This window comes from Rhinoraja longicauda, chromosome 12 (genome assembly GCF_053455715.1).
Source record: "Rhinoraja longicauda isolate Sanriku21f chromosome 12, sRhiLon1.1, whole genome shotgun sequence".
In the NCBI taxonomy this organism is placed as follows: Eukaryota; Metazoa; Chordata; class Chondrichthyes; order Rajiformes; family Arhynchobatidae; genus Rhinoraja; species Rhinoraja longicauda.
This window is the reverse complement of record NC_135964.1, coordinates 19,007,292-19,021,003: the sequence shown is the minus strand read 5'-3', so window position 1 is coordinate 19,021,003 and position 13,712 is coordinate 19,007,292. Positions and strand designations below refer to the sequence as shown.

Genomic DNA, 13,712 nt, shown 5'->3' with positions numbered 1-13,712 from the left:
CAAAGATAAATGGGAGGTCAGGACAACTCTCCAGTTGGTGAGAGAACAGTTCAGTTGCTTGATAACAGCTGGGAAGAAACTGTCCCTGATTCTGGATACCCTCAATACCAGTGTCCCAAATTAGATGCTAATGTAGTGTCTGACAGTGTAGGAAATAAACAGATGTAGAGCTATGAGCAAGTATATCCTGATGCATGGTTTTGACCTAAAATCCCAATGATTCCATGGATGCTGCACGAGCTTTCCAGCAGTTTGTTTTTTTACTGCTTCGAGCTAAGCATATGAGATTATCTCCAATGGAAATGAGCAGAACAGACGAAAAGAAAGAGCATAAAGGTTGTGGCTATCATTATGAAACTGCTCAAAAACAACAAAGGTTAAAGATTGCACACAAGTGGTGAAATAATTAGCATTTGTTTCTGCCAAGATGGATAGAGCTCCGGTCTATTAGATGCTGTTAAGGTTATCATGTAAACAACACACTTGGGAATCGATCAAAAGTATTTATGAAATGTACCATTTAAAAATTCTATTTTAAAAAGGTCTGCTGTTTGTTATTCATTGGTTGTCATCGGATCTGAAAAAATATTATCAGTGAGGGGACCGTTTAGTGGCATGTGACATTCCGAGCCACATTGATGGAATGAAAGTCACCCCTTTCATGGTTGTTAATGGTCCAAAGTGAAATTAGTTCAGGCAATCACAACTCTGTTCTCTGGGGACACGGGTCCACAGCACAGACCTCCCAGTTCTCTAATTGACACTAATGAGGCAATTTCGCAGAGACATTACAGGCTGGCTAATGTGAAAAATGGAAATGTCACGCTAATATTGTGATGGTAGGTGGGAGAGAATTCCAGGAAGGCTTCTACAACAAACCCTGTTTGCAATATTATACAAAAAACTTGTCTCTACAAGTGTCTTTTGCAAAATTTATGCTGTACAATGTAATTTCGAGAAATATTGGATGATGTCCCACTGTTTTGCATTTTAAATGGTTGAAAGGCGTGAATATTTGGGAAGGCTTTGTCAAAGGCAGACAACCAGGACTTGCTGACAGATTCTAGAGCTGAAGCTATTTCAATTTGGATGGCAGACTAAAAGAATGGTTGGCAAATGGGAAACCAAGTCAATTTAAAAAAAAAATCCTTTTATAATTTAAAATTTAGTATTATTTGGTGTTCCAGATAATTTTTTATACTTTCATGTTCCTAATTTTTTTTAATTAAATTGATTGAAAGATAGGGGATTCGAGAACCAGAGGACATAAGTTTAAAGTGAGAGGGGAAAGATTTAATAGGAACCCAAGGAGCAACGTTTTCACATAGAAGGTGATGAGTATATGGAACGAGGGGGTAGTTGACGCAGGTACTATAACAACATTTAAAGTACATTTGGATAGGTACATGGATTGGAAAGGTTTGGAGGGATATGGGCCAAATGTGGACAGGTGGGACTCGCATATTTGGAGCATTTTGGTCGGCATGGGCAAGTTAGGCTGAAGGGTCTATTTATAATAATAATAATACATTTTATTTGTCATATGTAGGTTGGCACAGGGTCAACGGTACAATGAAATGTATTTGACAAGATAACGGGTCACCTCAGCAGTAATATTCCAAGGATAAATAAGATTTTTTTTAAATGACATTAGTAAGGTAAAAAGACAATATTAAAAATAGGTAAAAAGACAATATTAAAAATAATCAACATATATGATTTGAAATGTGTTTGAGTTCAGAAGTCTGATGGTAGAAACTGTTCTTAAGTCTGGTGGTACGCGCAGCCATACTCCTGTATCGTCTGCCTGACGGTAACAAGGAGAACAGCCTGCGTGCTGGGTGGCTGTGGTCCTTGATGATGCTGCGTGCCTTCCACAGGCACCGCCGGTAGGAAATGTCCTGAATGGCCGGGAGACAGTTGCCAGTGATGTGCTGTGCCGTCTTCACCACTCTCTGTAGTGATTTGTGGCTGTGGGCAGAACAGTTCCCGTACCAGACTGTAATGCAGCCCGTCAGCAGGCTCTCGATGGTGCATCTGTAGAGGTTTGTGAGGATGCTGGCGTTCATGCCAAACTTCCTCAGTCTTAGGAAAAAGAGCCATTGATGGGCCTTCTTTGTTATTGTGTCCGTGTGCAGTGTCCAGGAAATGCCCTCAGTGATGTGCACACCGAGGAACTTAAAGCTGCTGACCCTTTCAACTTCAGCATCACCGATGTGGATGGGGAGGTGTCCACTCCCCCACTGCCTCCTGTAGTCCACGATCATCTCTTTAGTTTTGCTGACGTTGAGAGAGAGAGAGGTTATTTTCCTGGCACCAGCTGTTTAGTGCCTTTACCTCCTCTCTGTAGGCCGTCTCATTATGACGCTGTATGAATCTTTGATGCAATACTACCGGATGGGAACAGGCCCTTTGGCCCACCAAGTCCACCCTGACCATCAGTCACCCGTTCAAACTAGTTCTAGTTGATCCCGCTTTCGCATCCACTCTAGACACACTACGGTCAATTATGGTGTCAAGTTAGGAGGAGGGGGAGTTCAACGAGATCTGGGTGTCCTAGTGCATCAGTCAATGAAAGGAAGCATGCAGGTACAGCAGGCAGTGAAGAAAGCCAATGGAATGTTGGCCTTCGTAACAAGAGGAGTTGAGTATAGGAGCAAAGAGGTCCTTCTACAGTTGTACCGGGCCCTGGTGAGACCGCACCTGGAGTACTGTGTGCAGTTTTGGTCTCCAAATTTGAGGAAGGATATTCTTGCTATGGAGGGCGTGCAGCGTAGGTTCACTAGGTTAATTCCCGGAATGGCGGGACTGTCGTATGTTGAAAGGCTGGAGCGATTGGGCTTGTATACACTGGAATTTAGAAGGATGAGGGGGGATCTTATTGAAACATATAAGATAATTAGGAGATTGGACACATTAGAGGCAGGAAACATGTTCCCAATGTTGGGGGAGTCCAGAACAAGGGGCCACAGTTTAAGAATAAGGGGTAGGCCATTTAGAACGGAGATGAGGAAGAACTTTTTCAGTCAGAGAGTGGTGAAGGTGTGGAATTCTCTGCCTCAGAAGGCAGTGGAGGCCAGTTCGTTGGATGCTTTCAAGAGAGAGCTGGATAGAGCTCTTAAGGATAGCGGAGTGAGGGGGTATGGGGAGAAGGCAGGAACGGGGTACTGATTGAGAGTGATCAGCCATGATCGCATTGAATGGCGGTGCTGGCTCGAAGGGCTGAATGGCCTACTCCTGCACCTATTGTCTATTGTCTATAATAGAGGCCAATTAACCTACAAGCCCGCACATCTTTGGGATGTGGGAGGAAACCGGTGCACTCGAAGGACATCTCCGGTCACAGCAAAAACGTGCAAACTCCACATCAAAGATACTAGAGGAGCAAGATAGACCACTCCGTCGAAATTGCCTTTACTGAAGTGTAGTACGCAAAGGAGTGGAACGTCCGCCATTTTAGTAAGCAAAACCCGCCTTTTGCTATGCCTCTCGTAGTGTTGTCAGTGTTTTGGGGGAACAGTATGTGTGATGATACCATAAAAATGTAGAATATATCTAATCCATCAATTCACAGATTTTTGTTATTTTTCATTTTAAATGTTTCTGCAAGTTTCTGCCTACTAAAATGGCACCATGACATACTATGTTTTTTAGGGTTGGGTGGTCTATCTTGCTCTGCTCTATTATCTTTGCTCCACATAGACTTCTCTCTCTCTCTCTCTCGAGGTCAGGATCGACTCCAGATCTCTTGGTGCTGTGAGGCAGCAGCTCTACCCGCTGCACCAGTATGCCACCCATACCTTCACTTCATGTTTAATGGTTCTCAAAGGTCAAAGGGATATTTCAATGACATGTTCCACTGGACAAAGATGGGGAGGAGGCTTTGCCAGGTGTCAAAGATGTTGGCTGGGGCATTCTTGCCGATTTCAGAATGTATCTGCAGGATATAGCTGCAGCATTCGGGGCGGCACAGTGGTGCAGCAGTAGAGCTGCTGCTTTGCAGCACCAGAGGCCCGGGTTTGATCCTGTCCACAGGTGCTGTCTGTGCGGAGTTTATACGTTCTCTCTGTAACCACGTGGGTTTTCTCCTGGTGCTCTGGTTTCCTCCCATATTCCAAAGACATAGGTTTGTGCATTTATTGGCTTTGGTAAACAATTGTAAATTGCCACTAGTGTGTCGGATAATGCTAGTGTACGGGATGATTGTTGGTCAGCACGAACTTGGTTGGCCGAAGGGTCTGTTTCCACGCTTGTATCTCTAAAGTCTACAGATAAGTCAGAACCTGGAAGTGGAAGCTGCATCGATGAAATGGTCACAAGCCCTCATTTTCCATCATTGTACTTTGTCAGTAGAGTCCAAAACATTCAATGTGAATGGTTTATCAGAAAGTCAAGGAGTACCTGCACAGTTGTCTCGTATCTATCAGCATGTTCCATGTCGGTTTAGGTAACATCACACCTACCCAACAGTTCTCTGATGTTAGCTTTCCTTTAATTTGGAGAGTGTGGGAAGCCCTCAACAGGGAACAGTTAAATGGGTGTCGAAAGGGGAAATAACCTTAAATTGAGACTCTTCTTTTGTTTCAACAGCACATTTCCAGAATGTTGGAATCATAGTTGGGGCTGTGGTCACTGGAATCCTGGTGCTTCTGCTTGGTGTCATTTCTATTATTGTCATTCTGTTTTACCGGAGAAGCAAAAACAAGTATGAAGAGGAAGAGATCCCTAATGAGATACGGTCAGTACTCTCTGACATTAAAACATGTGGAATGTGGCATTTTTGCTGCACTATTCATGGGATATAAATATTTTAAAGACTCAGCGTGTCAGGCAGCTTCACTGGAGAACATGGATAGGTGATGTTTTCTGGTCGGGAACCTACTTCAGTTTGAATGATTCTGATTGATCATTTCCATAGCAATTTTGTTCTTGTTTTCATAGGTGTTGTCTAACCTATTAATCTACTACAGGTCAGCCAGCATCCTTAGACGACCTGGATAGATGACGTTTCAGGTCGGGACCCCTCTTCAGAATTAAAGAAAGGTCTCTACCCGAAACGTTACCAGTTTATGTTCTCCAGGGATGCTGCCTGACCTGCTGAGTTACTCCACTCCTGTGTGTTTTTTTTGTTGTAAACCAGCATCTGCAGTTTCTTGTTTCTACACTCTGGATATAAACGTTTCTCAGCCTCAAACAACCTGGGAAATAATTCTCAGTAATTGTAATGTTGGCCTGGATTTGAACGCAGGCCACAAAACTTTAGACTTTAGAGAGACATTGCGGAAACAGGCCCTTTGGCCCACTGAGTCCGTGCCGACCAACGATCGCCCCATACACTAACACTGTCCTACACACGAGGAACAATTTAACAATTAGCCTACAAACCTGTCCGTCTTTGGCGTGTGGGAGGAAACAGGAGCGCACGAAGATAACCCACAGGGTCATGGAGAGAACATAAAACTCCGTACAGACAGCACCCATACTCAGGATTGAACCCGGGTCTCTGGCGCTGTGGGGCAGCAACTCTACCACTGTGCCACTGTGGAGTAGTTCTATTAGATTTTTGATATACAAAGTGATCAGCATCCAGGGCCTCAACTTAATGACTCCCAAAAATTCACCTCTGACAACCGGACATTCCTTCTGCAGTTTTTCTGTAATTCTGCAACTATCTCCCTGCATTCTCTGGTGTCTTTGCTGATCATTATCTTTGTTCTACTTTGCGATCTTGCTCGTTGGAAATTGGCTCCTCCAATTCTTTCAGCCTGTTGTAAAAAGCTTCTAGATGTCCCTAGGTCGTGAAAAAAGCTACGAGAATACCCAATAATGATGTCTTAAAATAACCTGCCCTGCCACCCTGACAATCAGCTAGGCACCTTCCACCAAACATGAAAGGCCATTTCCCACAATTTTCATTTTCTTATTCATCACTGCAGCGAGTTAATGTCCATCCTATTTGTATTACACGAGTGTTTAATCTTCATTTCAATATAGGCCTCAGCATTGTGATCCAGCAAAAGCTGCTGAGGAAGCAGTAGGTAACCGAGGCCAAGCAAACGTAAGCTAAAGACACCCAATATTATGGGGTTAGAATGATTAGCCTTCCAGCACAAAGCTGGCTGCACGCCAGCAGCTAATGAGCTTTGCACAACGTCCGGCCAGAAATGAGCTAATGCAGTGCCCGTTCTTAGGGCCGCAAAGGTGAATAAATATTATTTCAGTCTTCCATTTGAATTTTAAATATTTGCCAACGTTAGCCAAGCTGCAGACGAAGGGGTGAGCTGTTTTTGATGCAAATACGATGGAAGTAAATATGCAAAATGCAGTGTCTGGACAGAAGGCAGCTTGCACCACCTGCTTGTCTGTTTGCAGCTGAAGGAAGCATACGATGAAGTGTGGTCTGCTCAGCACTTAAATGTGTTCCTTGGAGTGTAGTGACACACACACACTGCCCATCAAGAGCTGGTAGAAGTCTGTGCAGTTGTGATTCACACAAGGCAATTATTTTGGTTGCAGACAATGCAATATACCCTCAAGCCAGTACCGCAGGCCCAATCATCATCAGTTGCTTCATCAGTGACCTTTCCTCCACCACCACGTCCGCTGAGGATCTTTAGTTTAGTTTAGAGCCACAGCGCGGAAACGGGCCCTTTAGCCCACCGAGTCCACGCCGATCAGCGATCCCCGCACATCAACACAAGCCGACACACACACACGGGACGATTTACACTTATACCAAGTATACAAACCCAAGCCAATTAACCGACAGACCTGTACGTCTTTGGAGTGTGGGAGGAAACCGAAGATCTCGGAGAAAACCCACACAGTCATGGGGAGAACATACAAACTCCGTGCAGGGAGCACCCATAGACGGGATTAAATCCAGGTCTCTGGTACTGCAAACGCTGTAAGGCAGCAACTCTACCGCTGTGCCAGTGTGCCACCCATCTGTGATGTTTGCATCCGCACATGCTTCTGTGTGCATCTCTTTAGATAATGCTGCTGCCTGTGTCATCATTGTAGACAATAGGTGCATGAGTAGGCCATTCGGCCCTTCGAGCCAGCACCGCCATTCAATGTGATCATGGCTGATCATCCACAATCAGTACCCCGTTCCTGCCTTCTCCCCAGACCCCCTGACTCTGCCATCATTAAGAGCTCTATCTAACTCTCTTGAAAGCATCCAGAGAATTAGCCCCCACTGCCTTCTGAGGCAGAGAATTCCACAGATTTACAACTTTCTGAGTGAAAAAGTTTTTCCTCATTTCCGTTCTAAATGGCCTACCCCTTATTCTTAAACTATGGCCCTGGTTCTGGACTCCCCCAACATTGGAAACATGTTTCCTGCCTCTAGCGTGTCCAATCCCTTAATAATCTTATATGTTTCAATAAGATCCCCTCTCATCCTAAATTCCAGAGTATACAAGCCCAGTTACTCTAGTCTTTCAACATACGACAGTCCCGCCATTCCGGGAATTAACCGAGTGAACCTACGCTGCAAGCTTTCAACAGCAAGAATGCCCTTACTCAAATTTGGAGACCAAAACTGCCCACAGTACTCAAGGTGTGGTCTCACTTGGGCCCTGTACAACTGCAGAAGAACCTCTTTACTCCTATACTCAATTCCTCTTGTCATGAAGGCCCACATGCAATTAGCTTCATTCACTGCCTGCTGTACCTGCATGCTTACTTTCTGTGACTGATGAACAAGGACACCCAGATCTCCTTATACTTCCCCTTTTCCTAACTTGACACCATTCAGATAATAATCTGCCTTCCTGTTCTTACCACCAAAGTGGATAACCTCACATTTATCCACATTAAACTGCATCTGCCATGCATCTGCCCACTCACACAACCTGTCCAAGTCACCTTGCATCCTCATAGCATCCTCCTCACAGTTCACACTGCCTCCCAGCCTTGTGTCATCTGCAAATTTGCGAATGTTACTTTTAATCCCTTCATCTAGGTCATTAATGTATATTGTAAATAGTTGCGGTCCCAGCACCGAGCCTTGTGGTACCCCACAAGTCACTGCCTGCCATTCTGAAAGGGACCCGTTAATCCCTACTCTTTGTTTCCTGTCTACCAACCAATTTTCTATCCATGTCAGTATCCTACCCCCGACACCATGTGCTCTAATTTTGCCCACTAATCTCCTATGTGAGACCTTATCAAAGGCGTTCTGAAAGTCCAGGTACATTACATCCACTGACTCTCCCCTGTTCATTTTCCTAGTTACATCCTCAAAAAATTCCAGAAGATTAGTCAAGCATGATTTCCTCTTCGTAAATCCATGCTGACTCGGAATGATCCTGTTACCGCTCTCCAAATGTTCCGCAATTTCTTCTTTTATAATTGACTCCAGCATCTTCCCCACCACTGATGTCAGGCTAACTGGTCCATAATTTCCCGTTTTCTCGCTCCCTCCTTTCTTAAAATGTGGGATAACATTAGCTACCCTCCAATCCACAGGAACTGATCCTGAATCTATAGAACATTGGAAAATGATCACCAATGCGTCCATGATTTCTAGAGCCACCTCCTTAAGTACCCTGGGATGCAGACCATCAGGCCCTGGGGATTTATTAGCCTTCAGTCCCATCAGGCTACCCAAAACCATTTCCTGCCTAATGTGGATTTCCTTCAGTTCCTCTGTCACCCTTGGACCTCTGTCCGCTGGTATATCTGGGAGATTGTGTCTTCCTTAGTGAAGACAGATCCAAAGTACCTGTTCAACTCGTCAGCCATTTCCTTGTTCCCCATAATAAATTCACCTGCTTCTGTCTTCAAGGGACCCACATTTGTCTTAACTATTTTTTTCCTCTTCACATACCTAAAGAAGCTTTTACTATCCTCCTTTATATTCTTGGCCAGCTTACCTTCGTACCTCATCTTTTCTCCCTGTACTGCCTTTCTCGTTATCTTCTGTTGCTCTTTAAAAGAGTCCCAATCCTCTGGCTTCCCTCTCATCTTTGCTATGTTATACTTCTCTTTTATTTTTATACTGTCCTTGACTTCCCTTGTCAGCCACGGTCACCTCTTACTCCCCTTAGAATCTTTCTTCCTCTTTGGAATGAACTGATCCTGAACCTTCTGTATTATTCCCAGAAATACCTGCCATTGTTGATCCACCGTCTTCCCTGCTAGGGTATCTTTCCAGTCAACTCTGGCCAGCTCCTCCCTCATGCCTCCATAGTTCCCCTTGCTGAGCTGCAATACTGACACTTCCGATTTTGCAATTTAATTGCTACGGAATTAATTTTCCTTCAACAATTTGTGATTGCAAGAAGTTTGAATGAGAATTTCAGTATTACATTGTGATTGACATCAGGTAAGGTAATCTAAAATTTATTGTTTCCTATTAAGTTCTGAAGATGGAAATTTATTGAAATACACTTTTTCATTCTATTTCCATTGTGCAAAGCACCTGATTTATTGGGTTAAATGAATGAATGTAATTTTCATTTTGAAGGTCAGAGCAGTTGCATTAGTCATCCTTTAAGTTAAAAATCTACGGCCCTAATTATTATTCCAAAAATTGTACAAAATTTGAATTATGAGGATTGAGAGATTACAGAATATGTTTTGACGTGAGTCTTTGTCCTCCATGGCTGTCGTTTCAGTTCTACAGTCATGTTAAAGTTGGTGAATTAAGGAAACAAGATTTAGTTTAAAAAATCAATTTGGAAATGCAAGGTTAAACTGGTTAAAATATTTTGAATGATGAGCATGAATGCAGTGGTGGGAGATAGATTTGATTTTCACAGATTGTACACAGACGTGCTTTTATTCACGGGATCACCATGTTGCATGCTGCATTCTTTGTGCTCCTGCACAGGATACGGGGTTTGTTGACGATCCCAGCATTTATTACCCGTCCCTCATCACCTGTGGGCAAGGTTGTGTTGCGTCTACACATTGAACCAGTGCAACACTTTGCAGCAACCACCATGAAAGCATCGCAATATTCTTCCCAAGCAGGGGCAGCGTACGATTTAGTGGTGACCTTGAAGATAGTCGTGTCTTGAAAGTATAACTTCATAAATATCTGATTGTCAGGGTAAAGAGACAAATAGATGATCAAAAGATTATGCTTTCACAACTTGTCTGTGGGTTTGAAAGTAGGCCAGACTTTTAGTGCTGGATCCACTTGGATTTCCAAGTTGCTAGGCAACTCTGGAGAAGATATTAGTGTAATTTACTTCAAGATCTGTTCTAAATCTGCAGAATATGAACATAGCAATCAACACACAGTGGAATTAACCTAAAGGCTAAATGGTTTATTGTGTAAAACAATGATTTTTTTAAAAAAATGGAATTAAGTTTAATTTGGATGAATTATGTTACTATTTCTTAATCATAAATAAAATGCACTGTTGTTTTGTGGGTGCGTGAGTGTGCATGCTCGAGTGTGTGCCTGCTCGAGGTCTGCCCGCTCGAGAGTGTGTGGTGTGTGCGCGAGTGTGTACATGGTGTGGGTGCTCTGGGTAGGATGTACGTGAATGTGTGGTCGGATCCCTCTTGATAATATGTTTTATATGCTGTGTTAGTTGCACAATGATACCATGAAAAAGGCTAACCTTCTCTGTATGGGAGTTTTAATGTGATTGATTTCCACCTGCAGTACAAACAAAATATAGAGAACAAGTGACACATGAGGAAAATTACCTCTGCTGCTCCACTTGCACAAAGAGACTAATAGAATAGGAGCACAATTTGGAATATTGAATTTGTAGACTGGTCATTTCCAGCGTGGGATCAATGCAATGATCTGATTAGTTGATTAAATTTTAATTTCATGTGACTCGTTAAATACATAAAATGTTCATACTTATAATTGCATTATTTTTTAACATAAAATTAAGTTACATCAGGTTCAATATTATTTTATCTGATTTCAAAATTATTATTATCAATATTTTTATCAATATCTGATTATTTGTAATCAATATTCTCTTCAGGGAGGATGACATCCCACCATCATCGTCCATCAAAGGCTTCCATCAAGATGGTTCCTCAGAGAATGATACTCTTGCTTCCGCAAACACGTACAGTGCCCACTACTGGCAAAGGAAAAATCCGACCTACGTATCTAACACGTTCAATCGATACAATGGTCACATGCCCCACTCAATGACGATGTCGAGCGGTCAACCACAAAGTCACCGACTGCATACAAATGGGAGCCATCACCCCACCCCAAAGGTCATCACCACAAGTTCATCTCCATCTTCACAAAAGTTAGCAAGATGCAATGGGTCTCTTGGTGGTAAGACACCTCCACAACACCACTACACTGTAAGTCATGCAAACCTTCAACGGATGGGCGGCATACCAGTCATGTTACCCGCACAGAATAGGGCCGGGTCACTGGTGTAGATAGCATCTCACTCAGAGAAAGAAGGCATTTGCTTGTGACCTAAGCCTCAAATGTAGACTGATCTTTTTCATGTATAAAGTGTAAACATGCTCTTTCTCACTGGATTTTTGATCAGTGAGATATATAAAAGCAAAGCCATTTGCTGCCTGAGTTTGACTTCTCTACAACTGTGTTTTGTCTTAAATTAATACATTTCTGAAGTCTTAGTTTTGGAATAAAGCTGTGGGTTGACATTGTCACACCATCACAAGCTTCAAGGAAAGAAAACAGGAGTACACATTTTCCAGAAGGAAAAAAGAATACTTGTTTGAAATTGAAGATGAATAAACCAGGTATGTGATTGGAGTGCATCATCTTAATAATGAATGGACGACTGAATCAATGTTTGAAAAATGATTGCATCCCTTCGAGAGACCTGGAGGAATATTGGCAAGAATATCTCGAAGGGTGAATGCCTCGCATCATTTAACCTTCAGAAGCCTGCAACTACAGCAGGGAAAATAACTGAACGAAGGGTAATATTCAGATGTGTTAGGCTAGTTTTGGAAAATGAACAACTGGTTTCCAGAGGCTCACTCAGCTATTTCAAGTGCACTGAAATGGGCGGCAATGTTGCAGAAAAGTGCAACTTCATCCACTGGATCTGATTTTGGAAGAGTATGGTTTTCTTTGAAGAGGAAAGTTTGAGGTTTTTTCTTCCACCATTCTTTTCTACAAATGTGCTGGAGTTCACAGTGCATTGCATTTGCTAAAGTGGTCATATGAAGTCTTATTTTTGGGATAAAGTTGTGAATTGGCATTGACACATCAACATAAGGTTCAAGGAAAACAAAAATGGGAGTACAAATTTTCCAAAAGGAAAAGAAAACACTTGTTTGAAATTGAAGATGCATGATTCTATGTGAATAACAATGGCAACCTTGGCCATGAGAAGACCAAACTGCTGAGGTGAAACAAAGAAGAAAATACTTAAGAATGGAATGAAAACACTGAATGCTATCTTTAATTAATGAGGACTGTACATGCTAACGTCTTAATTGTTCTGTGGAGCAATAAACCTGTGCATTTTCCACTATTTTTGTTTAAAGACAACATTCAAGAAGATGGTTGTTGTAGGGAAAGTAAATTTAGAATGACTGAAGTAGATTCTTTGGCATTTTGTTGGAGTTTTGGAAAAATTACTAACAGAAGAATTGATTCCCGATCACTATTAAGAGATTAGGTTACACTTGTGTTGGAATGCTTACTTATGTTTACATTTTTTTTATTGGTATCTAAGACCATTGCTGGTCAGGTAGAATTCTGGTGTTGGGAATTGCAGCATGCTAAAAAAAATCCAGGTTTTCCCCATTTTTTCGATATTGTAGAGCTCTGGTCAGCCAGCAGAAGATCTTCACTTTTTATCAATGTGGAAGAGAGATCAGCAGCTGTTACTAAATCCCGTTAATTTGTCAGCACTTTCCGATGCATCTCAGTACTGAACAGGGAATGATGACTGATTTCAGCTAATCAGCTCTGCCTCAGTTAATGACATAAAACGTTTGACTACTGTGCTATAAAGATGTTTGAAAATGATTGAAGTTCTACGTCCTCCCATATTCTGTAAATATTGCAGGTTGCTAGCGACAACAGTGCCAAAAGACCTTCCCCAGAAGTTACGAAGCACACCAGCTTCTAAACAAGTCGAAGATCCTGGGTTTTACATTTATTTTTCATATCGCCAGACAGTTCTCCTTCAGTAGCCCGGGAGATTAGATTGAAAATAAACCCAGTGTCATTGGGATAAGAATGCTGGTCAGTGAAAATCAATTACAGGGAAAATTGAACAAAAAATGTTGTCAAAAATGCCACAAATTTCCTGCTGTTTGCACTTGATTTTCATTTATTTGACTAATCCTTTAAAATACTCCAGATTCAGCAACCTGGTCTTTTTGGTTCTTGTACACTTGTTTAACAATAAAAGTCAAATTAGTATGCAAAATATTGATTTTTTTCTTGATTTTGATTTTGTTTTAATTTGTTTGGGCAGTACGGTGGCGCAGCGGTTGAGTTGCTGCCTTACAGCGGCAGAGACCCGGGTTCGATGCTGACTGGGTGTTGTCTGTACGTAGTTTGTACGTTATCCCCGTGACCTGCCTGGGTTTTCTCCGGGAGCTCCGGTTTCCTCCCACGCTCCAAAGACGTACAGGTTTGTAGGCTAATTAGCTTAGTAAAATTGTAAATTGTTACTTGTGTATGTCAGATAGTGTTAGTGTGCGGGGATCACTGGTCGACGCGGACTTGTTGCATGCTGTATCTCTAAATTAAACTAAACTAAGTAATATCTGTT

At 42.4% G+C, this 13,712-nt stretch overlaps 1 protein-coding gene across 1 annotated transcript in view; it reads left to right on the top strand.

Moving 5' to 3' along the window:
• Positions 1 to 13,320, top strand: part of igsf11 (immunoglobulin superfamily member 11) — a 171,368-nt gene extending 158,048 nt beyond the window's left edge. The window contains exons 6-7 of the mRNA XM_078408685.1: positions 4,591 to 4,738; positions 10,965 to 13,320. Coding sequence (XP_078264811.1) covers positions 4,591 to 4,738; positions 10,965 to 11,382 — 566 coding nt within the window. The 3' untranslated portion in view covers positions 11,383 to 13,320. The remainder of the gene's footprint in view (positions 1 to 4,590; positions 4,739 to 10,964) is intronic.
• The last annotated feature ends 392 nt before the right edge of the window (positions 13,321 to 13,712 follow it).